The 27339-nt window shown below is 36.6% G+C and overlaps 1 protein-coding gene across 7 annotated transcripts in view; it reads left to right on the plus strand.

The window, feature by feature from the left end:
• The window catches only part of SLC4A10 (solute carrier family 4 member 10), a 362931-nt gene that overhangs the window by 160558 nt on the left and 175034 nt on the right, over nucleotides 1–27339 (plus strand). For all 7 annotated transcript variants that reach the window (XM_053596759.1, XM_053596756.1, XM_053596752.1 and 4 more), the window contains exon 3: nucleotides 14424–14570. In XM_053596759.1, coding sequence (XP_053452734.1) covers nucleotides 14424–14570 — 147 coding nt within the window. The remainder of the gene's footprint in view (nucleotides 1–14423; nucleotides 14571–27339) is intronic.

A 27339-nucleotide genomic window follows, 5' to 3' on the forward strand; every position in this document is an offset into this window, starting at 1 on the left:
TACTTTGTAAGCATTTGTTTGTGTCACTTTTGCTATTGTTCCCCTGGTCATTAGCAAGTCACCTGACAAGTCCAGATTCAAAGGTTGGAGGAATACATTCCACCTCTTGATCGAAAAACTATTAAAATATTGTGGCCATTACAAAATATATACCATATTGTCTACTTGTTTCTCATTTATAAACGTCTCCATAGAACTGCCAAGTGTTTTTTATCTTTGCTGTCAATTGTTTAATTGTTTTAGTAGGGTCAGTTTCACTTTTTTCTATCCATCAACTTTTCTCAAGGAAATCTCTTGTTTTTGCCCCCAGCAACTCCTCAGTTTTTCCCAGCAAATCTTTATGTTCTTAATTACCATAATTTTCAGAATGACCCATTTTTTACACGTGTACATGTCTTTTGAGTTAACATAATACAAAACTGAATCTGGAAAAATTTATAGTTTAAAATTTTTTGTTTATTTCCCAACTTGCGTCCCTGAAGCAAAGTAGCACGATTGCTCAGAAATCATAATTTAATTAAAATGGGGTTGTAGAGGTAAAAAAGTACTTCTCTTTTGCATTCATTTTTCTCAAGTATCCCAGAACAGATGCTGATCGATATTCTCCCTCTTCCCTGCAAAATAGAGCAACACAATGTAAATGTTTAAAAATAGTAGTGACATTTCAAGATTTTTGATTATAAAAATATATGCTCTATTTCACCTTGTTTTTTCCCCCCATTCTGACATGAACATTATCTCTCTAAATTGTTCTTCTGTTTTTGCTCACATTAGAGCAAAAACTTCTCACTCCTCTGCTGATTCAAACCTATTTATGAGGACTAACTCAAGTCCCGCCTTCTCCATGAAACTTTCACTGATCATTATTCTTGATTTTACTCTTATTGTGAATGCCTAAACATTTAATTGCTGGAACCACAACAATTAAAAGAATATTAGTAATATTCTTTTATTTTACAGAATACTGTAGAACAGATTAGTATTGTTTACTGCTTTTTTATGTGTCTTCTAATTTGTATGATTTTCTGCTGTTTTCATTGCTGGACTTGTTTTTTGACTAATTTGAATTCTAGGCTCTCTGAACACTGTAACCATCTAGCATTAAGCTGTTTAACAATCTACAAAAATTAGGAATGTCTCATGTCTTTTTTTTTTCATTTAGAAAATCCATATTTTTAGGATTCATTTACTCAAAAAATATTAAGTACTTATTACATTCTAAGATTAAAAAATAACACTGCTATCTCAGTTTAGTTGCTGTTTTGGGTAAAACAGTGTTACAAACTGGTAAGAAATAGTATTTGTGAAAATATGCCACAGTATCTTCTAAATTAGTAAATCTCAGACTATGGCCCCTTTGATGATCAACTGGTAGGACTTCCAAGATTTCTGCTTTCTATACTCCGTTTTTTTCTTCCTATCGAACAAGATTTCTACTTTCTACTTGCAGTAGTCACCTTCATGAGGCCCTTTGTTTTGTAAGGATTACAAATACCATCCCGGGGCAGGTGACCTTGAGCACTGGTATACTTTTCCTTTTAGCAAAACAACACAAGAAATAGCAGTACAGTGCCCTAGTAATACCTCCTGGCTATACACACACATAGTCACATTCTCTTGATCTCTTTTTTTCTTTCTATTGCTCCACCTTAGCAGAGAATTTCTATTAGAGTTCTTTGATGTATTCTGAGAAATGATGCCTTGTTGTGTTTTCTGACTCTGTTAGAGTTTCCATGGAATTAAAGCTTTTAGCTTATTCAGCTTAAGAAGGTACTTGATCTTTTCCTGTGATTGACACATCTAAATTTCTGTAGCAGCTCAGTAATTGTGTACTAGCTGTGTTATATTCATTTCACCTAAAAAAAATTAATAAATAAATAAAAATAAAAACCAAAAAAACAGTGTTCTTTTCTAAAGTAGATAGCTTGACCCCTTCCCTGCCGGCTAAATGAAGGAGAGTAGTTTATTACTAGTATTGCTAATTATAGTCTACAAATGCATCTCTTTATTCATTGTATTCTGTAAGCATTCATTATACAACAACCACTGTCACATCAAAAATTGTTTCAGTATTGGTAGTTATTATTTAATTAAATTATTTTCAATAATTCTGAATTTGCTCAACAGAATAAAAGCCACACAATTTATTTTAATAAATACTGTCAAAAATCTAGTATTTGTTAGCAAGATTTGTGTTCAGAAAGCAATGTTTACAAACTTGTTTTTCTTTATGGGGAAATTGTATTTTCTCTCAACTGACACATGTGTCTTTGTCAGTTGAGAAAATTGGCCCTGAAATTTTTCTGGGACTTTTTCCTATCCATGGCAATAATCTAACTACATTTATTTTTCTCAGAGTTCATTTTGAAATCTGTATAGGTTGATGGAAACCTGATTTTGCTTTCTAATACAGATTCTATAGGAGAAGTTTAGATTAATTGTTTGAAAAGTTGCTTGAAGAAGGAATCTTAGATGAGATTTATAAGACAAAAGGAATCATCTCATTTTTACTTTGAGCCTAAATTGTAAGAATGATTCTAATTACAATTAAATTCTAAATAAATTTAAGTTTTCTGAGCTTATATAAAAAAATATATATTTTTTTAAATAATACTGTTCCACCCTTCACTAATGTTTTCAAAATATATTCAGAACTAAATGATTCTGTTTTTTGTTTGTTTGTTTGTTTGTTTTTAGTTTGGGGTTTTTAACATGATATAAAGTCAATTCTTATTGAGTACTTTATTAATTTAAGAAATTTCCATTTGAAAAGATTTCATCTTTTCACTAAATGTTGGCCTTTGTTTTAAAATAAAAATTGTTCTGTATATAATTTTGAAACATAATAAGATTAGGATTAATATTTGTCAAGTCATTTCAGAACAATGACACCTATTAGTAAGTTTCTTAAATTCTTCATCTTCTTAAGTGGTAGCTACCAGAGTAAAAATTTCGATCATGGATATAATGTAGTCAGAAAAACTGACAATAATATTCATCTGAAAAAAATTTATTCCCCTTTCTTATTCCTTTAAATCACTAAAGGTTAGCAGTGTGAATGGAAAAGGGAACTTACTATATTATTAGTGTCTACTATGTAACAGGCATTGTCTTCAATATTTTATATCTATTATATGAGCTCATATAATCTTTGTAAAAAATCTTCTAAGTCTTTAATATCTACCATTACTTATTTTGTCCTGTAAACAAATGAGGTTTTTGAATCACTGACAGACTATTTTGATTACTTATAGCAATAACCACACAGGTTTTCCATGCCCTATTCTCCTTTGGAGGAAAAAATGTACACAGTAATGTGCATAGGAAGAGCGCTCTGAAATTATAAATCTGTGAGTTTATACAGATTAACTTGGAGTTAATGTACAGTTCATATACAACTCTTTTCTCTTGTTCAGAGAGAGGAAGAGAAACCATATCTTCCTTATATACAGTAATCCAGTCTTCTCAGGGAAGAGAAAGGGAAGGTCCCCAGTTTAAATCTTTTGAAATGTAAACTGATTACTCTGGGATTTTATTTTCTTTTGAAAGATAAAACTCATAGTTCTAGAAGATGACTGTCTCTATTTCTCTAGAGATCTCTGTCTATTCAGTCAACATTTAACCCAGATTCTAGTTTTTCTTGCTTTATAAGGTCCCACTGAGCAGAAATATGAAAACATTTTCTTTACAGTGCGACAGCTATGAATTGTGGCAGTTTTAGTACTATTGCTATGAAATTGCAACCATTAGCTTTCTTTCCATTCCTTTCTTAATGTGTTTAGTAGCTTAATTCATTAGTAATCTGCTGTCTATATATTTTTCTTAAAAATCCCCCTCCTTATGCAAAAGATTATTTCTTCAACAAATATGTATCAAGCATCAAGAACTGTCAAACTCTGTTCTAGGCACTTAGTATACATTACTGAGCAAATCAAAGACCCCTGCCTTTTTTATATTTACAGGGGGGAAACTAGAAATGAAACACTAAACACAAGTAAATTACAGCATATATAAGTAGTATAGAAAATAAAGGTGGAGAAGAATGAGGGACATGAAGGGCTTTAAGAGGATAGGATATAATATTCAATAAATGCGTATGGTATGCTTCACTGAGAAGCTGAAATATGAGCAAGGACTTGAAGAGGAATTAGCCAACTAGGAAAAATATTTCAGGCAGTGAAAAATGACAATGGAAAGTCTCTAAGATGGCAGTGAGAACAGTAATGAGACTACATGGCTGGAGTGAAGTGGAGTGAGGGGAGCATTAGCAGGAGAGGTCAGAGAGCTAACAGTTATGGGTTGTGCAGGTCATGGAGGATCTCGTACAGCAATAGAAAAACTTTGGGCCATTTTTCTGAGTGAAATGGGTGACATTAGAAATTTTAGCAGAGGAATGGCATGATTGCATTTGCATTTTAAGAGGACTACACTGATTGGCTGTTATATTTAAGGCAGACTGCTATTCAGGAAGGCCTGTGGGGAGGCTATTGCACTAATGTAAGCTGGGGATGATGATGGCCCTTACCAGGGCAGTGTAGTAAAATGAGAAGAGACTGACTTCTGGATATATGTTGAAAGTTGTCCCAACAGATTTTTCTGATAGATAGGTTTAGAGAAAGGGAGGAGTCTAAATAATTTAATGTTTGGACCTAAGAACTAGAAAAATATTTTGTCATTGATGACTGAGATAGACAAGGTTGTTGGGGGAGCAATTTATTGGAGGAGGTAGAATGGGGATGATTAGTTTAAGTCTTGAACATGTTTAGTTTGGAAATGTCTATTAGACATGCAATAGAGGTGGTTGAGTAAAGAATTTGGATATGCTAATTTAGAATTTAGAAGAGTTTGAGCTGGAGATATAGAAGTGGAAGCTGCCTATGTATAGATTATATTAGCAATGGAGTTTTGGTTTTATGGGTCCCAAAGTTTGTAAACTTTTGAGGGTTCTTTCTAAGCAAAAAGAACTCAAAATTTGAATACATATTTGGAATAGAGGTAAATATCCATTTCAGATGAAAAAGAGTCAAAACAGTTATTTGGAAACTGATGAATAGCACAACATCCAAAAATTTGGAGAAGTATCTTAAGATATTTAATTAACTGTCTGACATATCACTGTAATACCTGTCCTCCGACATTTTTACATCTAGTGCCAATGATTTTGTAATATTTTCTGTTGAGAATATGGAAAAATTAAATTACTATATCCTCTATCATGAGTAATTAATTTTGTGTGTGTGTGTGGAGACAGAGTCTCGCTTTGTTACCTTTGGTAGAGTGCCATGGCATCACACTGCTCACAGAAACCTTCAACTCCTGGGCTTCGGTGATTCTCTTGCCTCAGCCTCCCGAGTAGCTGGGACTACAGACACCCACCACAATGCCTGGCTATTTTGTTGTTGTTGCAGTTTGGCTGGGGCTGGGTTTGAACCCGCCACCCTCGATATATGGAGCTAGTGCCCTAATGACTGAGCCACAAGCGCCGCCCATTAAATTTTATTTTTTATTAATGATAGTCTAGAAAAACTTCTTTCATCTTTGTAACTCATTTATAATTTTATGAACATCTTCAGTGTTGTCTTAAAATTAAAAAAAAAAAACCCATATCAATCTTTTTGCATGCATGACCTGTAAGATCTGGGAGAATTTTCCAGGGACTAACTTTTGGCTCTATACAATTCAAACCTTGATTCTTCTCTACTTCCATATACTTCTAAGTCCATACAGATTCTGATACCTTTTCATATGGTAATACCACGTCCATCCCTGTACCTGTGAGTCATGATGTTAGATAAATTTGTCACAGTGGATGCTAGGAGTATTCCTGGAAGGTATTTCTACTCTAGAATAGCTAACAATAACCTTATTCTTATATGGAGTGACTATGAGCTCATAAATATGTTCCACCAATATAAATGTATCTCCAACTCAATTTCCTCTTATTTCTCTGAAATATTCACAGATACTCAAGCATGATGAAAGAGAAAGGAAAGAGACAATTTTAGGCAATTGTGGTTAATGTATCTTGCATTCACAAATTTTCCTAAAAGATATGACCATGCAATCACAGTATTACCTGTCCCTTACCTATCTGTACTCTCAGGGACTTGGAAAAGGCCCATGCAAGTGAGGGTACCTACAACTTAACCTTCGGGAAACATACAGTAGCATCAGAAAGTTCATTAGTGGAGTGGCACCTGTGGCTCAGCAAGTAGAGTACCTGCACCATATACCGAGGGTGGAGGGTTCAAACCCGGCCCTGGCCAAACTGCAACAAAAAAAATAGCTGGGCATTGTAGTGGGCACCTATAGTCCTAGCTGCTTGGGAGGCTGAGGCAAGAGAATCAGCTAAGTCCAAGAACTGGAGGTTGCTGTAAGCTGTGACACCACAGCACTCTACCAAAGTAAGACTCTGTCTCTAAAAAAAAAAAAAAAAAAAAAGAAGAAGAAAAGAAAGTTCTTTAGTGAAAGTATTATTTTTCCCTGGATCTTGTGATCCTTGTGTTGCCAGCTTTTTAAAAAGGTAGGGTGTTATAATATCTTTTCTAAGTCTATATAAATATTTACTTTAATATCTAATTTTATGTTAATAATTTTATATTTTTTTCTTAAAGGGAGACTTCAACATTAATTAAACTTCAGACTCCATACAAGGTAGATCTTTTTTTGAGGCCTCAGTGTGACTGAGGGATATTTGATGTTAGGATTCCATAGGACATGAGCTATAAAGACAGGAGGTTGTAGGATGTATAAAATTGAGATTATAGAGAGTCTCCATTCATTGCCAATGAAAGACCTGGGATAAAAAGATCATAGGAGTTCAAGGAACCTAAGTGCCAAACAATCATCTGCATGTGTTTTGGAATCTCATGAGCTTAAAGTAGGAATAATACTGAAGAAAGTGATAGTAAACCAGAAGCTCAAATCTTTTAGAAGTGAGTAGAAATTATCTGGACCTTGTAGATTTCAGTAGCCATGAGACAAAGCATGTAGTGAGTATTATCTACCATGGGATTTAAATATGAGAGATATGGGGGAGGATATAGGGAAATAGTCTGAAAGGACCAGAATGTAGCAAGGGACACCACATTACCTATTCTATTCACCCAACAGAGGCAGTAAAACAAGAAAGACACCTTTTCCATATTGTGTGAGAATTATGGGAAAGAGGCAACAATTCCTGTAAGGTTGTACGTGATGCAATTCTCCAGAGAAAGACAGGTTTCTGTTTTAACAAAAAAAGTAAAGAGAACATTTAGAAAATTGATTTTTGGCTCACTGGAGAGGATTCAGCATTTGGAGAGAAATGAGAAAGCAAAGATATTTTTTACCAGCTTGTAACATCACATATATTAAATTTGTTGTAAAAATAAATCATTCCTTATCTGTAGGGGATATACTCCAAGACCCCTGGTGGATGCCTGTAACTTCAGATACTACCAAACCCTATATATACTATGTTTACCCCTATACATACATACCTATGATAAAGTTTAATTTATAAAGTAAGCATAGTAAAAGCTTTACAACAACTAATAGTAAAATTGAACAATCATAACAATATGCCGGCATCCCTACTTTTGTGCTTTGGGAACATTATTAAGTAAAGGAATGATTCCTTGAAGACAAGCACTGTGATAAGTGACAGTTGATCTGAAAACTGAAATGGCTTCTAAGTGACTAACAGTCAGCTAGTATATAGCATTTATATGATGGACAAAGGGATGGTTTATGTCCTGGGCAGGATAAAATAGGACAAAATGTGAAAGCTGAAGATTTTGTCATATTAGTCAGAATGGCACTTGATTTAAAACTTAATGATTGTTTATTTCTGGAATTTTCCATTTAATAATTTTGATTTTCAGTTGACTGCAAGTAACTGCATCTGAGAAAAGTGAGTCTGTGGATAAAGGAGACTATTGTATTGCCACATAATACTAAATCACATGGTTGTGTTTTGCATGTTCATTAACCTATTGAAGAACATTATGGTTGCTTCTCATTTTTGAAAATTATTGTATGAAGAAAGCTGATGTAAACACTCATGTGCAGGTTTTTCTGTGAAATTCATACTTCCAAACATTAATCCTCAGTGTAATGGTATTTTTTACATTATACAATTATTTACACTTAAAGGTGTGACTTTTGAAAGATAAATAGGTCATGAAGGTAGAACTCTCATGAGTGGGATCGGTCCCTTTATATAATAAAGAAAAACATGAGAGATGATTTCTCTCTGTCTGCCTTGTGAGGACACAGCAAAAAGGCATCTATCTGCAAACAAGACAGAGGATCTCACCAGAAATCAGTTTGGCCAGAACCTTGATCCTGTATTCCCAAGACTTCAGAACTGTGAGAAATAATTTTCTATTATTCAAGACACCCTATTTATGGTATTTTTGTTATAGCAGCTGAGTAGACTAAGACAACTTAAATATAGAAAGCAAAATATAGAAAGACATCTCAAAACTCAGTGATAAAAAACAAAAATCCAATTGCAAAATGGGAAATTATATGAACAGACTTCTCACGAAAGAAGATAGACAGATTGTAAATAAGCAAATCAAAAGAGGTCTTTGGGTAGCAACCTATTTGCACAACCACATAGGTTCTACCCCTATCTGGAACAGTGCCTTCTCTGAATTCTTACAATTCCTCCTGTGGACCCAGCCTCATTCCTAATTTTTCATTTCTTTTGAATCTGTTTCACAGTCCTCTTGGGACTTCCAGCTCCTTAAAGTTTTCCATCTCCTTGTTTATCAGGCTTCTCCCTCCTCATGCTGAATTCTGTAGGTTAGGCATTCCAGCTCATGTCTCAAGTCTTGCCTGATTTTCTATCGTATCATCTTTACTAATTTCTAACCCCATATAGGAACAGCATTAAGTAAAATCAAAGAGACCTGAGAATTACCTAGTTGTTCAGGTATGAGGGAGCACACACTGGCTTTTAGTGTGTGAGGCAGAGTCTATTTAAAAATATGCCTGGAGGGGGTGGGGAGGGGAAATGGTAGCCTAGAAACAGGCTGCCAACACATTGCTCCCAAGAAAAGAAGTGAAAGGCACAGGCAGCTCATCTGAAAAACAGCATTGGGAAGTCACAAAGAAGCAACATAGGACACTCAGAGTAAAGGGGGGAAAGGCATAGAAACAGGTGATGGGATAATTCATATAATAAGATCAGAGTCTCTGCAGGAAACAAAGGGAACATAGACCACTAAGGCACTGTACTTGCTCTGCTAGCACTGTGTGAACTTGTCTGTGGGACAACTTCCACCACCTCCACAGACCTCTGCCAGGTCAGATCAGGGACCTACCAGAAGTCTGTGCAAAGCCATTGCATGAGACAGCGGGCATGGTGGGGATAGGACAGCAGCTAACTTATATCCTGAGCTCTCAGGTGCACCATGCCAGGCTTGCATTGGGCTAGGGAAGGAACAAATTTACTCATGGCTTTCCTGAGCTATACTCTGTGACTTGAAACCAAGAATTTCCCCTGTAGTGCACAACGGCATCTGAGCATAGGAATTGACTTGGAATGGGTGTAGCAGGCTTCAACCTGAGAGGCTGTGGGCTACCACTTCACTTCAGCAGGTCTTAGGAGGAGTGTAGAGAGCTTTGCCATCCCAGGGCATAGAGACAAGACAAAGCAATGAAGTTCTACACAGTAAGACAAACAGAAATCCACCCACTTATCAATTCTTTCAATAAATGTGAATGGCTGGAATTTCTGACTGAAGAGAGATGGGTTGGCTAAAAGAATACAAAAAAAGAAAATACAAGCCAAGTATCTGTTGTCTTCAGGAAATACATGTAACCCATAAGGACTCATTTAGATTCAAGGTGAAAAAATGGAAAACAATATTCCATGCAAACAGAAACCAAAAGAAAGCTGGTATAGCCACTCTCATATCAGATAGCAAAGAATTGAAATCAATGAAAGTAAAAGAAGACCAAGATTTTCCTGATCTAATTGTGATGGGAATAATTCAACAAGAAGACTTAACAATCCTAAATATCTATGCTCCTAACACAGGACCACCCAGATTCATAAAGCAAATCCTGCTGAAGCTATACCAAAGGATAAACAGCAGCACCATAATTGTCACAGACTACACCACACCACTATCAGAACAGGAGAGGTCCTCCAAACAGAAAATAAGCAAAGAAAACAGTGGACTTAGAACTCTAGAACAAATGGGCCTAACTGACATTTATAGAACATTCTCCCACAAAACTACTGAAAATATGTTCTCATCAGCTCATGGAACATTCCCTAAGATTGATCCTAGGTCATAAAACATGTCTCAAATTAAAAGAAATTATACTGTATATCTTCCCATACCACAGTGGAATAAAACTTTAAATCAGTTCCAACAGAAACACTCATCCCTACATAACGTTTTGCAAACAAACAACCTATTGCTAAATGACAGCTGGGTCAAAGAGGAGATAAAATGGAAATCAAAAGATTCTTTGAGGTATGGGCGGCGCCTGTGGCTCAGTGAGCAGGGCACTGGCCCCATATGCCGAGGGTGGCAGGTTCAAACCCAGCCCAGGCCAAACTGCAACAAAAAATAGCCAGGCATTGTGGCGGGCGCCTGAAGTCCCAGCTACTAGGGAGGCTGAGGCAGGAGAATCGCCTAAGCCCTGGAGTTGGAGGTTGCGTGAGCTGTGTGATGCCACGGCACTCTACCGAGGGCAATAAAGTGAAAATCTGTCTCTACAAAAAAAAAAAAAAAAGATTCTTTGAGGTAAATGATACTGGGAACAAAAGTTGTTAAAATCAGTGGGATACAGCAAAATCAGTCATGAGAGGAAAACTTATAGTCTTAAATGTCCGAATCCAAAAGACAGAAAGATCACAAATCAACAATCTAATAAAGTATCTTAAGGAATCAGAAAAGGAAGAACAAATCAATCCCAAACACCACAGAAGAAAAGAAATAACCAAGATCAGAGCAGAACAAAGTGAAATCAAGAACAGAAGAATTCTGCAGAAGATTAACAAAGCAAAACTTTGGTTCTTTGAAAATGTATACAAAATTGGCAAGCCTCTCGTTAGATTAACCAGTAAGAGAAAAGAAAGGACTCTAATATGATCAAAAATGAAAAAGGAGATATTACAACTGATGTCACAGGAATACAAAACATCATCTTTGAATACTATAAAAATCTCTAAACTGATACACTTGAAAATATGGAGTAAATGGACATATTCTTGAAAATATACAACCTCCCTAGGCTCAGTGAGGAAGAAATAGAACTCCTAAACAGGCCAATATCAGGCACCAAAATTGAAGCAGCTGTAAAAAAAATCTTACAACCAAAAAAAGCCCCAGACAAGACAAATTTTATTAACCCTACTAAGAATAACTTATACATGTACCCATACTACAGTAATTATTCCTTAACATTGAGAAGGAACAAATCCACCCCAACTCATTCTGTGAAACCAGTATCACCTTTATCAAAGCCAAGAGAGGACACAACAAAAAACAAAACTTATAGATCAATATCCCTTCTGAATGTATATGCAAAAATTCTCAATAAAATCGTAGCAAACTGCAGAGATGCAAGGTTGGTTCAATATACACAAATCAGTAGCTTTCATATATGCCAAGAACAGTTAAACTGAGAGCTAAATCAAAGATGCAATATCTTTCATGGTAGCAACAAAGAAAATAAAATACCTAGGAATATATTTAACTGAGGTGAAAGACCTCTATAAGGAGAACTATGAAACCCCAAGGAAAGAAATTATAGAGGATGTAAACAGATGGAAAAACATGCACACTCATGCACTCACGATTGGCAGAATCAACACACAAGAATGGAGAAATAAGAATCCTATGTACTCAATTCTGATATGACGACAGTTAATGTCCTAGTACACATTGTTGGGGGGTGAGGGATGGGGAGAGCTGAGAAAGGGAAGGAGGGAGGGGTGGGGGTTCAAGGGATGTGGGACACCTTTTGAGGGTGGGACACAAATATAAGAGGGTCCTTATCTAACAAAAGCAATCAGTGTAACCTGGTTCTGTGTACCCTCAATGAATCTCCAACAATAAAAAAAATGTCTATACTATCCTAAGTAACTTACAAATTCAATGAACTCCCCATTAAAATACTGTTATATGACCAGAGATGCGAACGAACAGCAGCTTTGCTGTGGGTGTAAACTCACTCCTATAATTATTAAGTCAAGAAACAGACTACATGGGATGGGATGGCATATGGCGAAGTTATTTAGGGGTTTGATTTTATATCTTTCTAGTCACATACACACTTAATCTATTATCTTTTAGTTTCACCATTACCTCAATTTACCTGTCTGAAATCAACTTGAAAGGAAATATCCTGTTACCACATCAACACAATCACTTTTGCAGTAAACATCTTCTTCTAGACACTGACTAATCTCTGGGCAGGTGTCTAAACAAAATCATAAAGAAGAAAGTAGCCACAGGGAACAGAGTTAATGGAAGAATATCTTCAAGCGTTCACTCAGTTTACTCAGTATGAAGTAATGACTGTGTCTTCTTCTCAGGGCTGAGCACCTATAGACCTCTGACAATATGTTGTTAACATACATCAATCCTCTGGCCCGTATCTCTGAGGAAGGACGGCATACCCTTTGATCTCAGACTTCACGGGGTGCACAGCTTCAGAGAATGGGCTTGTGGAATTTTTAACTCCAGGCAAGCCAACTCTGCGTGTGTCCCAGGGAGACCCATGGGGACCCTTAAGCCTCTGGAAAAAAAGCAAGCCATTTTAAACTCACACTGAGTTCACTTTGTGTGCTTGATGTAGGATATGTTTATTTCTAAATATTATCCTACAAATACTAACATTATTTTTCTCAGATCTAGAAAAAATAGTTCTACATTTTGTATGGAACCAGACAAGACTCTGAATAGCCAATACCATCTTATGTAATAAGAACAAATCAGGAGGCATCATTTTACCAGATTTCACACTATACTACAAGGCTATAGTAACCAGAACAGCATGGTATTGGCACAAAACCAGAAATATAGACCTATTTACTTTGTATCAGGACAGAGAACCCAGATATGAAACCATCCTCCTATTCCAATTTGATCTTTGACAAAGTACACAAAAACATACACCAGGGCAAAGAATTCTTATTTCATAAATGGTACTGGGGAAACTGAACAGTCTCATGTAAAAGGCTGAAACAGGATCCACACCTCTCACTGCTCACAAAAATTAATTCACAGTGAATTAAAGACTTAAACCTAAGGCATGAAAGTGTAAGAATTCTAGAAGAAAATGTTGGAAAAACTCTTATAGATACTTGCCAAGGCAATGAATTTATGAATTTATGAATCACAGCAACGACAAAAATAAATAGACCTGACAAAGTTAAAAACTATTTTTTCTGGAATGACCATTAAAGCTGTCATCACATGACACACAAAAACATGCAAGAACAATAATGAACACCACACAATAAGATACTGCCACACATCTACACAAACACAGCTGTGCAACACTGATGTACGTATAGCAAGGTTATGAAACCTACCAACTAGTTTGTACAGTGTGGCCAACGTAAGCACTCGATGGCAAGTTTGCAAATTTAATTGTTAGACCTCTGAAAGATGACAATTCTGATGGTTATTCTAGAAAGAGTCCCAAAATTGCTCTGAAGGGTGGACTAGGTGTTGGCTTCAATGCATAGCTTCCCAAGGTGAGTACTTCAAAGGTGACCATAGCGATATTCAGCAATAAGATATTGGGACTTTTTCTAGGACGAGTTCATGAACTTAATTGCCAAACCTCCTATATCATAGTTGAAATCATGAGGTCAAGAACAGGATCCTGGGGGTCCCCAGCCTTGAATGGGAAGAAGAAGAAGCAAGGGAAGTTATATGGCTAAAACAAAGGAAAAAGAGGATGAAATGAGAGAAAGTAATACTGAGAAGATTGTTGTCAGAGGTATCAAGTGCTACAATGAGAAACAGTAGAAATGAAAAACTCCCCCATGAGACTTGGCATTAGTAGAGGCCTTAGTGAAATCTGTTTATTAGAAGGTAGGGACTTTTTCTCACACTTAACTATGAAGGGAAGGGAATTGGTAGAATAACACAGTTAGTTGAGGGTGGGGAGAGGGTAAAACAAATTATTTTCTAGTAAGAGTGTAATTAAAGTGTGGGGAATAGACAGATTACAAAATATATAACTAAACAACTAGTATCATAAATGGTTGTGATAGGCCTGTGGCATACTTAATTAGGAAATGTGCCAAATAAAGTGCCAAGTCCCAAACTTTACATCTTATAAAAACTCAAGAATGATTTGTTGGATTAAATTATGTTGAGTTTCTATTAACATGTAAATAATTTTCTGTGCCCTGAAGTAATTTAGAGTTTAATTTTTGCATTTATTCCCTAATAAAGGTCATCGAACACTCTTTATTGGAGTTCATGTGCCCCTGGGAGGAAGAAAAAGCCATCGACGTCACAGGCATCGTGGTCATAAACACCGGAAGAGAGACAGAGAGAGAGATTCAGGATTAGAAGATGGAAGGGAGTCACCTTCTTTTGGTAAGAATCTTTTTCCTTGTTTTTATGATATGATTGTAATATGTATGCTTGGACAATTTGCAGTTATCAGCAATACCTCATACTCATAAAATTGTTGATACTTTTATAAAAGAGATTGGGAGTGGTGGGAGAGAGAAGTGGTAGGAGTAGTGTTGAGAGAGAAGGCTTGATCTTTGTTTTTCTCATATGCATTTGCTTTGTGAAAATGAGAATTGATTTAGATTTATGATGTAGGAAATACAACCAAGTAATAAAGCATATTGTATAAGCTCTTGATAATTTATGCAAATATAGTCATTTGTCTATATTTCAAAGTTGTTTGAAAATTCAAGGGAAAATGCCTTTATTTAGTTCCCATTTGCACTATTATTGATGCTGCCCAAATTTCACTCTTAGGACATGAATGTTTTATTATTTTTTTTAATGTTCTTCCTTTGAAAGTATATTCAAAAGTATATTCAAAAAGTATATTCAAAGGAAGAACATTTGAAAGAATATACAGTGCATGTTTATGTAGTTGTTTATAATCTTTGTGACATGAGAACCCATACACATCACATAACCAAGAAGCTAGTGTTCAGCTCCTTGACCTTCCAACCTCCTGTGACCTTGGCTAACACTGTAATCAGCTCACATATTCCTCCATAATTTCTCTAACTCTGACCTTCAAAGTCACTCACTCACTCACCTTGCTCCCTGACCAGCCTCTCTCCTTAATTGCTTGTGCAACTACTTGGCCCCTCTATTTTTTTTCTATCCATAGTGTTGTCCTTTCTTTTGTTACTCTGATTTCATAGCATGTAATTTTAGTAATACTTTAGTATTCTTTTTTTTTCCTTTTTTTTTTTTTTATTGTTGGGGATTCATTGAGGGTACAATAAGCCAGTTACACTGATTGCAATTGTTAGGTAAAGCCCCTCTTGCAATCATGTCTTGCCCCCAAAACGTGTGACACACACTAAGACCCCACCCTCCTCCCTCCATCCCTCTTTCTGCTCCCCCACCATAACCTTAATTGTCATTAACTGTCCTCATATCAAGATTGAGTACATAGGATTCATGTTTCTCCATTCTTGTGATGCTTTACTAAGAATAATGTCTTCCACTTCCATCCAGGTTAATACGAAGGATGTAAAGTCTCCATTATTTTAATGGCTGAATAATATTCCATGGTATACATATACCACAGCTTGTTAATCCATTCCTGGGTTGGTGGGCATTTAGGCTGTTTCCACATTTTGGCGATTGTAAATTGAGCTGCAATAAACAGTCTAGTACAAGTGTCCTTATGATAAAAGGATTTCTTTCCTTCTGGGTAGATGCCCAGTAATGGGATTGCAGGATCAAATGGGAGGTCTAGCTTGAGTGCTTTGAGGTTTCTCCATACTTCCTTCCAGAAAGGTTGTAGTAGTTTGCAGTCCCACCAGCAGTGTCAAAGTGTTCCCTTCTGTCCACATCCATGCCAGCATCTGCAGTCTTGAGATTTTATGATGTGGGCCATTCTCACTGGGGTTAGATGATATCTCAGGGTGCTTTTGATTTGCTTTTCTCTAATATATAGAGATGATGAACATCTTTTCATGTGTTTCTTAGCCATTCGTCTGTCATCTTTAGAGAAAGTTCTATTCATGTCTCTTGCCCATTGATATATGGGATTGTTGGCTTTTTTCATGTGGATTAATTTGAGTTCTCTATAGATCCTAGTCATCAAGCTTTTGTCTGATTGAAAATATGCAAATATCCTTTCCCATTGTGTAGGTTGTCTCTTTGCTTTGGTTATTGTCTCCTTAGCTGTACAGAAGCTTTTCAGTTTAATGAAGTCCCATTTGTTTATTTTAGTTGTTGTTGCAATTGCCATGGCAATCTTCTTCATGAAGTCTTTCCCCAGGCCAATATCTTCCAGTGTTTTTCCTATGCTTTCTTTGAGGATTTTTATTGTTTCATGCCTTAAATTTAAGTCCTTTACCATCTTGATTCAATTTTTGTGAGTGGGGAAAGGTGTGGGTCCAGTTTCAGTCTTTTACATGTAGACATCCAGTACTCCCAACACCATTTATTGAATAGGGAGTCTTTCCCCCAAGGTATGTTCTTGTTTGGTTTATCGAAGATGAGGTGGTTGTAAAATGTTAGTTTCATTTCTTGGTTTTCAATTCGATTCCAAGTGTCTATGTCTCTGTTTTTGTGCCAGTACCATGCTGTCTTGACCACTATGGCTTTGTAATATAGACTAAAATCTGGTATGCTGATGCCCCCAGCTTTATGTTTATTACTAAGAACTGCCTTAGCTATACGGGGTTTTTTCCGGTTCCATACAAAACGCAGAATCATTTTTTCCAAATCTTGAAAGTACGATGTAGGTACTTTGATAGGAATGGCATTCAATAGGTAGATTGCTTTGGGAAGTATAGGCATTTTAACAATGTTGATTCTTCCCATCCATGAGCATGGTATGTTCTTCCATTTGTTAATATCCTCTGCTATTTCCTTTCTGAGGATTTCATAGTTTTCTTCATAGAGGTCCTTCACCTCCTTCGTTAGGTATATTCCTCGGTATTTCATTTTCTTTGACACTATGGTGAAGGGAGTTGTGTCCTTAATTAGCTTCTCATCTTGACTGTTACTGGTGTATACAAAGGCTACTGACTTGTGGACATTGATTTTATATCCTGAAACATTACTGTATTTTTTGATGACTTCTAGTAGTCTTGTGGTTGAGTCTTTGGGGTTCTCTAAGTATAAGATGATGTCGTCAGCAAAGAGGGAGAGTTTGACCTCCTCTACTCCCATTTGGATTCCCTTTATTTCCTTGTCTTGCCTAATTGTATTGGCTAGAACTTCCAGCACTATGTTAAATAGTAAAGGTGACAGAGGACAACCCTGTCTGGTTCCCGTTCTAAGAGGAAAAGCTTTGAGTTTTACTCCATTCAGTAAAATATTGGCTGTGGGTTTGTCATAGATAGCTTCAATCAGTTTTAGAAATGTGCCACCTTTGCCTATACTCTTCAGTGTTCTAATTAGAAAAGGATGCTGGATTTTATCAAACGCTTTTTCTGCATCTATTGAGAGGATCATGTGATCTTTATTTTTGCCTCTGTTAATATGGTGGATAACGTTTATGGACTTGCGTATGTTAAACCAGCCTTGCATCCCTGGGATGAAGCCTACTTGATCATAAATAATGACTTTTTTGATGATAAGCTGTAATCTATTGGCTAGGATTTTGTTGAGAATTTTTCCATCTATATTCATGAGTGAGATTGGTCTGAAATTCTCCTTTTTGTTTGGGTCTTTTCCTGGTTTTGGTATCAGGGTGATGTTTGCTTCATAGAATGTGTTGGGGAAGATTCCTTCTTCCTCAGTTTTTTGGAATAATTTCTGCAGTACAGGAATAAGCTCTTCCTTGAAGGTTTGATAGAATTCTGGAGTGAAGCCATCTGGACCAGGGCATTTTTTAATTGGAAGCTTTTTTATTGTTTCTTTGATCTCAGTGCTTGAAATTGGTCTATTCAGGAGCTCTATTTCTTCCTGGCTAAGTCTAGGGAGAGGGTGTGATTCCAAATATTGATCCATTTCCTTCACATTGTCAAATTTCTGGGCATAGAGTTTCTGGTAGTATTCAGAGATGATCTCTTGTATCTCTGTGGGATCAGTTGTTATTTCCCCTTTATCATTTCTGATTGAGGTTACTAGAGATTTTACTTTTCTATTCCTCGTTAGTGTGGCCAATGGTTTATCTATTTTATTTATTTTTTCAAAAAACCAACTCCTCGTTTCATTAATTTTCTGAATGATTCTTTTATTTTCAATTTCATTGATCTCTGATTTGATTTTGGATATTTCTTTTCTTCTACTGAGTTTAGGCTTAGATTGTTCTTCTTTTTCCAATTCCATAAGATCTCTTGTGAGATTGTTGATGCGATCTCTTTCTGTTTTTCGAATGTAGGCATCTAAAGCGATGAATTTTCCTCTCAAAACTGCTTTTGCAGTGTCCCACAGGTTTTGGTAGCTTGTGTCTTCATTGTTGTTATGCTCAAGGAAGTTAATGATTTCCTGTTTTATTTCTTCCTTCACCCATCTGTTATTCAACAGAAGATTGTTTAATTTCCATGCCTTTGGGTGGGGTCGAGCATTTTTGTTAGAGTTGAGTTCCACCTTTAGTGCCTTATGGTCTGAGAAGATACAAGGTAAAATTTCAATTCTTTTGATTCTGTTGATATTTGTTTTGTGTCCCAGGATATGATCAATTTTGGAGAATGTTCCATGGGGTGATGAGAAGAATGTATATTCTTTATCTTTGGGGTGGAGTGTTCTATATGCATCTATCAAGCACAGTTGTTCTAGGGTCTCATTTAAATCTTTTATATCTTTGTTTAATTTCTGTTTAGAGGATCTGTCCAGCTCTGTAAGAGGAGTGTTAAAGTCCCCTGTTATTATGGTATTATCAGATATCATATTGCTCAGACTGAGTAAGGTCTGCTTCAAGAATCTGGGAGCATTTAAATTGGGTGCATAAATATTTAGAATTGAAATGTCTTCTTGTTGTATTTTTCCCTTCACCAATATAAAGTGACCATCTTTGTCTTTTTTGACTTTAGTTGCTTTAAATCCACATGTATCTGAAAATAAGATTGCAACTCCTCTTTTCTTCTGAATTCCACTTGCCTTAAAAATTGTCTTCCAACCCTTGACTCAGAGCTTTAATTTGTCTTCTGAAGCCAGGTGTGTTTCTTGCAGACAGCAAATGGATGGCTTGTGTTTTTTAATCCAGTCAGCCAATCTATGTCTCTTCAGTGGGGAATTCAAGCCATTAACATTTATTGAGATAATTGATAAGTGTGGTAGTATTCTATTCGTCTTATTTGGTGAGAGTCTATTGCTTAGTTTTATCTTTTGCATCATTGTGGAGGTTAGGTTCTGTCCTTTGATTTCTGACTTCTTACTTTGCTGCTGATCCATTGTGGTGGTCAGTGTGCATAACAGGTTGAAGTATTTCCTGTAGAGCTGGTCTTGTTGTGGCGCATTTCCTCAATGTTTGTATATCCGTAAATGATTTGATTTCTCCATCAATTTTGAAGCTTAGCTTAGCGGGGTACAGAATTCTGGGCTGAAAATTGTTCTGTTTAAGTAGATTAAAGGTAGATGACCATTGTCTTCTTGCTTGGAAAGTTTCATTAGAGAAGTCTGCGGTCAATCTGATGGATTTGCCCCTGTAGGTCAACTGGCGCTTACTCCTGGCTTGCAGAATCTTTTCTTTTGTCTTGACTTTGGACAGGTTCATCACAATGTGTCTTGGAGAAGCTCGGTTAGAGTTGAGGCGACCTGGGGTCCGATAGTCCTCTGAAAGCAGTGTGTCAGAATCTTTGGTGATGTTTGGGAAATTTTCTTTTATAATATTCTCTAGTATGGCTTCCATTCCTCTGGGGCATTCTTCTTCCCCTTCTGGAATTCCTATAACTCGTATGTTGGAATGCTTCATAAAGTCCCATAATTCTGACAGTGAACGTTCTGCTTTCTCTCTCTTCTTTTCTGCCTCTTTTACTGTCTGAGTTATCTCAAGAACTTTGTCTTCTACCTCTGAAATTCTTTCTTCTGCATGGTCTAACCTGTTGCTGATACTTTCCATTGCATCTTTAAGTTCCCTAATTGACTGTTTCAGTTCCTTCAGCTCTGCTATATCCTTTTTATATTCTTCATATCGTTCATCTCTTATTTGATTCTGTTTTTGGATTTCCTTTTGGTTATTTTCCACTTTATTAGCAATTTCCTTCATTGTTTCCATCATTTCTTTCATTGTTTTCAACATGTGTATTCTAAATTCCCTTTCTGTCATTCCTAACATTTCTTTACAGGAGGAATCCTTTGCAGTAGCTACCTCATGGTCCCTTGGTGGGTTGTTCTGGACTGGTTCTTCATGTTGCCTGGAGTTTTCTGCTGATTTTTCCTCATGAGTGATTACTTTTATCTGTTTCCTTGCCTTAATTTTCCTTTCACTTCCTCTTGCTCTTTAAGTTCTTGTGCCTGTGGACTAAGGGTTACAGGACCAGAAGGGTGAGAAGGTTGAGGCAAAAAAGGGATGAAAGAAAGGAGGACCGAGTGATAAGAAAAAAAAAGAAAGACAGAGAAAGGAGACGGGGTGGGTATAAGGAATATTGACAAAAAAAGAGAGGCACAGAAAGAGGGAGACAGGGCAATATAGATGTACAGTAGGGTACTTTGACACAATCTTAAAAAACCCCACCTTCTGGGGGTGCCCAGTTGGGTGGTTCCCTTGAGGTCAGCAGCTCTTTGCAAACCTGATCAGACATAGTACCCCACGTCCACCAAGTAGAGAGGAAAGACAAAAATGCTATAAATAAAACCAAAACAAGCAAACAGAAAATTTACAACGATAAAATTGGGTGAAAAACCAAATGATAGCAGTAGAAACACTAGCAAAAATGAAGTTCTAGTTATTAAAAAAAGCAGCAATGGGAAATTATAATTAAACTAGAAAAATTGAGAAAGAAAAAGGGATCTGTATGGAAAAGATTGAAATTAAAAAATAAAAGAACATCAGCAATGTCAAAATAAACTAAAAAACCAAACAAACAAAAAAAAAGAAAAAATACACAACCAAAAACAAAGCAGTTTTTATATGTTATTGAATGTTGTCTGGGCAACACGTGGTCTTCTGGGGTATGAGATGTTAATCACAGTTCTGATACGACTGGAGGCTGCTGATTTCTCAAACCCCAGCAGGTAGGCACCCTAAATCTCTCTTCAGCCCACTTAAAAGGCACTTCGAACTTGTAAACTTGCTGAGCAGAAGCTTTCCCAGCTTTCTCGCTGGAATCACTGCTGAAGTGGCTATCCACTTACCCAGTGTGCCAAAACGGGTCTCACTCTGCCCCTGAGGGTTTGGGCTGCAAGGCAGCTCAGACCCCACCCTTAGGCTACTTGGTTGCTGGGTTACCAGCTCCCACCCGTTTCTAGCTCTGCAACCTTGAGGGCGGAGCTTCCCGGGGGAGATCACTGACAATGGTTCCATGTGACCCACTGCCAAACACTATTAGCTCCGTCCGGCTCAGCGGCTCAGACTGGGGTCCTAGACACCGGCCAAAGTTCTCCACACTCCCGCTCAGGCCCTCCCCAACGCAGTTCAACTCAGTGCCAAGTCCAAGGACACCAAAACAGTTGACAGGTAAGGCCTTTCTGGTTTGCAGTCTCGCTGCTACTGAACTTACAGTTGTGGACAGGTTTGGACGGATTGAACACACGCGACCACTTGCCTGTTTTCCACTGTTTTAATCTTCCTCTTGGGGTCCAGAAGTCTCTCGCTGACTCCCTGTATCCTCATAGGAGTGATGATAGGCAGATCCCACCAGCCAGAGATGCCTGGAGTCCTATCTCCCCAGACTCACGGTGCCCAGATGCAAGGAAGCTGTTACTCGGCCGCCATCTTGCTCCGCCTCTTACTTTAGTATTCTAATAAGTATTTCTAGTAATCTATTTAGTAATGTTAGTATTCTAAATGCCAGTGGTCCTGTGTTAGTTTTATTCATACATTTACCTCTCCTTTTAAAAATCATACTTTTATTTGGTTTCCTCTGTTTTCCTTCTTTCTTCTGCCTCCCCAAATAGACACATTGTGCTGGAAATAGTCATTCAACAGGGTGGATTGTGACCATGATAAATTCATGACTCAACTAGGCCTTCAAAACCTTCTCCCAATTCTTTAAATTTTGAAATGACTATTTTTCACCCTTTATAACCATTCTCCAACATTTCTGTTAGTATTTTTTCTTCTTTTTTCTTCTTACTATTACTTAGCAGATAATCTTGCTTTCTACTTCAGAAAAAAAAAAAAACCCAGATAATTAGAGTAACTGACTTACCTTTCCTCCTTTTTTTTTTTTTTATTAAATCATAGCTGTGTACATTAATGCAATCATGGGGCACGATACACTGGTTTTATATACAATTTGACATATTTTCATCACACTGGTTAACATAGCCTTTCTGGCATTTTCTTAGTTATTGTGTTAAGACATTTATACTCTACATTTAGTAAGTTTCACATCTACCCTTATAAGATGCACCGTAGGTGTGGTCCCACCAATTATCCTCCCTCTCCCCTCCCCTCCGTTTCCCATTTCCCCATATTCTTAGGTTATAATTGGGTTATAACTTTCATATGAAAGCCATTAATTAGTTTCATAGTAGGGCTGAGTACGTTGGATACTTTTTCTTCCATTCTTGAGATACTTTACTAAGAAGAATATGTTCCAGCTCGATCCACATAAACATGAAAGAGGTAAAGTCTCCATCTTTCTTTAAGGCTTCATAATATTCCATGGTGTACATATACCACAAGTTATTAATCCATACATGGATCGATGGGCACTTGGGCTTCTTCCATGACTTAGCAATTTTGAATTGGACTACAGTAAACATTCTGGTTCAAATATCTTTGTTATAATGTGATTTTTGGTCTTCTGGATATACACCTAGTAGAGGAATTGTAGGATTGAATGGCAGGTCTACTTTTGGATCTCTAAGTGTTCTCCAAACATCTTTCCAAAAGGAATGTATTAGTTTGCATTCCCACCAGCAGTGTAGAAGTGTTCCCTTTCCTCCATGTTCACGCCAACATCTATGGTTTTGGATTTTGTGATATGGGCTAATCTTACTGGAGTTAAATGATATCTCAAAGTAGTTTTGATTTGCATTTCTCCGATGATTAAGGATGATGAGCATTTCTTCATATGTCTGTAGGCCATGCACCTATCTTCTTCAGAAAATTTCTCTTCAAGTCCCTTGCCCAGCCTGAGATGGGATCACTTGCTCTTTTCTTGCTAATACATTTGAGTTATTGGTGATTATTAAACCTTTGTCAGAGACATAACCTGCAAATATCTTCTCCCATTCTGAGGGCTGTCTGCATGCTTTACTTACTGTGTACTTGGCTGTGCAGAAGCTTTTTACTTTGATCAGGTCCCAGTAGTGTATTTTTGATGCTGATTCAATTGCCCTGGGGGTCCTCCTCATAAAATATTCCCCAAGGCTGATTTCTTCAAGACTTTTCCCTGCACTTTTTTTCTAGTATTTTTATAGTTTCATGTCTTAAGTTTAAATCTTTAATCCAGTGATAGTCTATCTTAGTTAATGGTGAGAGGTGTGGGTCCAGTTTCAGTCTTTACAGTTTGCCAGCCAGTTCACCCAGCACCATTTGTTAAATAGGGAATCTTTTCTCCACTGAGTGTTTTTAATTGGCTTGTCAAAGATCAAATAATGGTAAGTAGCTGGGTTCATTTCTTGGTTCTCTATTTTGTTCCATACATCTACGTCTCTGTCTTTTTGCCAGTATGATGCTGTTTTGATCGCTGTTGATTTATAGTATAGTCTGAGGTCTGGTAGTGTGATAATTCATGGTTTGCTTTTATTTCTGAGTAATGTCCTGGCTATTTGAAGTTTTTCTGATTCCATATAAAATTAAGTATTTTTATTTTTTTCAAAATCTTTAAAGTATGACAGTCGAGCTTTAATAGGGATTGCATTAAAATTGTATATTGCTTTGGGTAGTATGGACATTTTAACAATGTTGATTCTTCCCAGCCATGAGCATGGCATGTTTTTCCATTTGTTAACATCTTCAGCTATTTCTTTTCTTAGAGTTTCATAGTTCTCTTTATAGAGATCTTTCATGTCCTTTGTTAGGTAAACTCCCAAATATTTCATCTTCTTGGGCACTACTGTGAGTGGAATACAGACCTTGACTGATTTTTCAGCTTGACTGTTGTTGGTATATATAAAGGCTACAGATTTGTGACTATTGATTTTTGTAACCTGAGATGCTGCTTTATTCCTTGATCACTTCAAAGAGTTTTGTAGTAGAATCCCTAGTGTTTTCCAGATATACAATCATATCATCTGTGAAGAGTGAAAGTTTGATCTCTTCTGACCCTATGTGAATACCCTTGATCGCCTTTTCTTCGCTAATTGCTATGGCTAAAACTTCCATTACAATGTTAAAGAGCAGTGGAGTCAATAGGCAACCTTGCCTGGTTCTTGAACTGAGTGGAAATGATTTTAATTTGACTCCATTCTATATGATATTGGCTGTGGGTTTGCTGTAGATGGCCTCTATCAGTTTAAGAAATGTCCCATCTATACCCATTTACTTAAGTGTTCTGATCATGAAGGGATGCTGTATATTATCAAAAGCTTTTTCTGCATCAATTGAGAGAATCATATGGTCTTTGTTTTTTAATTTGTTTATGTGCTGAATTATATTTATAGATTTACATATATTGAACCAGACTTGAGAGCCTGGGAGAAATCCCACTTGGTCATGGTGTACAATTTGTTTGATGTATTGCTGGATTCTGTTTGTTAGGATCTTGTTGAATATTTTTGCATCAATATTCATCAGTGATATTGGTCTACAATTTTCTTTTTTTGTTGGGTATTTACCTGGTTTGGGGATCAAGGTGATGTTTGCTTCGTAGAATGTGTTTGGTAGTATTCCTTCTTTCTCTATATTTTGAAAAAAGTTCAGTAATATTGGCACTAGTTCCTCTTTAAAGGTTTGGTAGAATTCTGATGTGAAGCCATCTGGTCCTGGGCTTTTCCTTTTAGGGAGATTTTGTATAGTTGATGCTATTTCAGAACTTGATATAGGCCTATTCAACATTTTCACTTGATTCTGGCTAAGTCTTGGAAGGTGGTGTGCTTCCAAGTATTTGTAGGTATGCTTCCAAGTATTGGTCAATTTCCTTCAGATTTTCATATTTCTGAGAATAGAGTTTCTTGTAACATTTTTTGAATTTCTGAGGAGTCTGTTGTTATTTCATCGTTACCATTTTGGATTGATGAAATTAGAGATTTTACTCTTTTTTTCCTGGTTAGGTGAGCCAAAGGTTTATCTATTATATTGCCTTTTCAAAAAACCAACTTTTTGATTTATTGATCTGTTGTATAATCCTTTTGTTTTCAATTTCATTTAATTCTGCTCTAATTTTGGTTATTTCTTTTCTTTCTCTGTGTTTGGGATTGGAGTGTCCTTCCTTTAAATTTGCTGAGGTTAGACTTATGATCTAAGATGTGATTGATTTTGGAATATGTTCCATGGGCTGATGAGAAGAATGTGTATTCAGTTTTGTTAGGATGAAATGTTCTGTAGATGTCTTTTAAATCCAAATGTTGAATGGCTAAGTTTAAATCTAAAATTTCTTTGCTTAGCTTCTTATTGGAGGATCTATCCAACACTACCAAAGGCGTGTTAAAAACTCTGACTATTTTGGAGCTGGAGAAAATCAAGTTGCTCGTGTCTGTTAGAGTTTCTCTTATAAATTAAGATGCATTCTGGTTGGGTGCATAAATATTATTAATTGAAATCTCATCATATTGCGTATTACCCTTAACAAATATGAAGTGACCATTCTTATCCTTTCTTACTGTTGTTTAAAGCCTATTGTATCTGCAAATAGAATTGGAACACCTGCTTTTTTCTGATTTCTATTTGCCTGAATAATAGATGATCATCTGTATACCCTGAGTCTACATTTATCTTTTAAGGTAAGATAAGATTCTTCTACGCAGCAGATATTTGGCATGAATTTTTGTATCCAGTTGGCTTTGTATCCAGAGCCAAACTATGCCTCATTAGAGGACAATTTAAGCCATTCACATTAATGGAGAATAGAACTTTGAGTATCGAGTTTTTCAAAAGTATAGTGGACATTTTTAATCCTTTCACAACTGTTGAAGTTGGGGTTTGATTAAAAGTTTCCGAGTGAGTTTACTTTTGTGGTGGAGGATTGCACTGGTCATTATGGAGGATAGGTCTGAGAATATCCTGGAGAGCTGGTTTAGTAGTAGAAAATTTCTTTAACATGTGAATGTCATTAAAGTATTTAATTTCTCCATCATAAATGAAACTCAGTTTAGTTGGGTACAGGATGCTGGGTTGAAAGTTATTTTGTTTTGGGAGATTAAAAGTTGATGACCACCCTTTTCTAGCTTGAAAGGTTTCAGCAGAGAGATCTGCAGTCATTCTAATATTCTTCCCTTTGTAGGTTATGGTTTTCTTACGTCTGGCTACTTTCAGAATTTTCTCCTTCATATTAACTTTAGTGAAGTTAATTATGATATGCCTGGGGGATGTCTTATTCAGGTTGAGTGGTGCTGGGGTTCTGAAACTGTCTGCTATCTGAATTCAGAATCTCTTGGCATGTCTGGAAAACTCTCTTTCATAATTTCTTGAAGAAGAGCCTTTGTGCCTTGCGAAGCCACTTCATTGCCTTCAGGGATTCCTATGAGGTGAATATTAGTCTTTTTCGTATTATCCTCAATCTCTCTGAGAGAATGATCCATTTTTGCTCTCCATTTCTCTTCCTCTTTGAGAGTTTGGGAGCGTTCAAAAGCTTTGTCTTCGATGTCAGCAATTCTTTCTTCTGCTTGCTCCATTCTGTTATTGAGGGATTCCACTGTATTTTTCAGATCTTTGAGGGCTGCAAATTCTTGTCTCAATGTGTCAAAATATTTGGTGATTTTTGTCTTTAAATTCTTGAGACAACTTTTGAAATGCTCCTGGAATTTCTAATTCCAGCTTTTCTTCTATTCTATTAATCTTGTTTGCGATGGAAATTCTGAATTCGATTTCTGACATCTTAGCCATCCTTTTATGAATGGGATCTTCAGTAGTGTCCGCCATATCTTTCCCTAGGGGGGTTGATCTACTTTGGTTATTCATGTTACTGGAGTTTTTCTGCTGATTCTGCCCCATGAT

The sequence above is a fragment of the Nycticebus coucang genome, chromosome 7, assembly GCF_027406575.1.
Source record: "Nycticebus coucang isolate mNycCou1 chromosome 7, mNycCou1.pri, whole genome shotgun sequence".
NCBI classification, from domain to species: domain Eukaryota; kingdom Metazoa; phylum Chordata; class Mammalia; order Primates; family Lorisidae; genus Nycticebus; species Nycticebus coucang.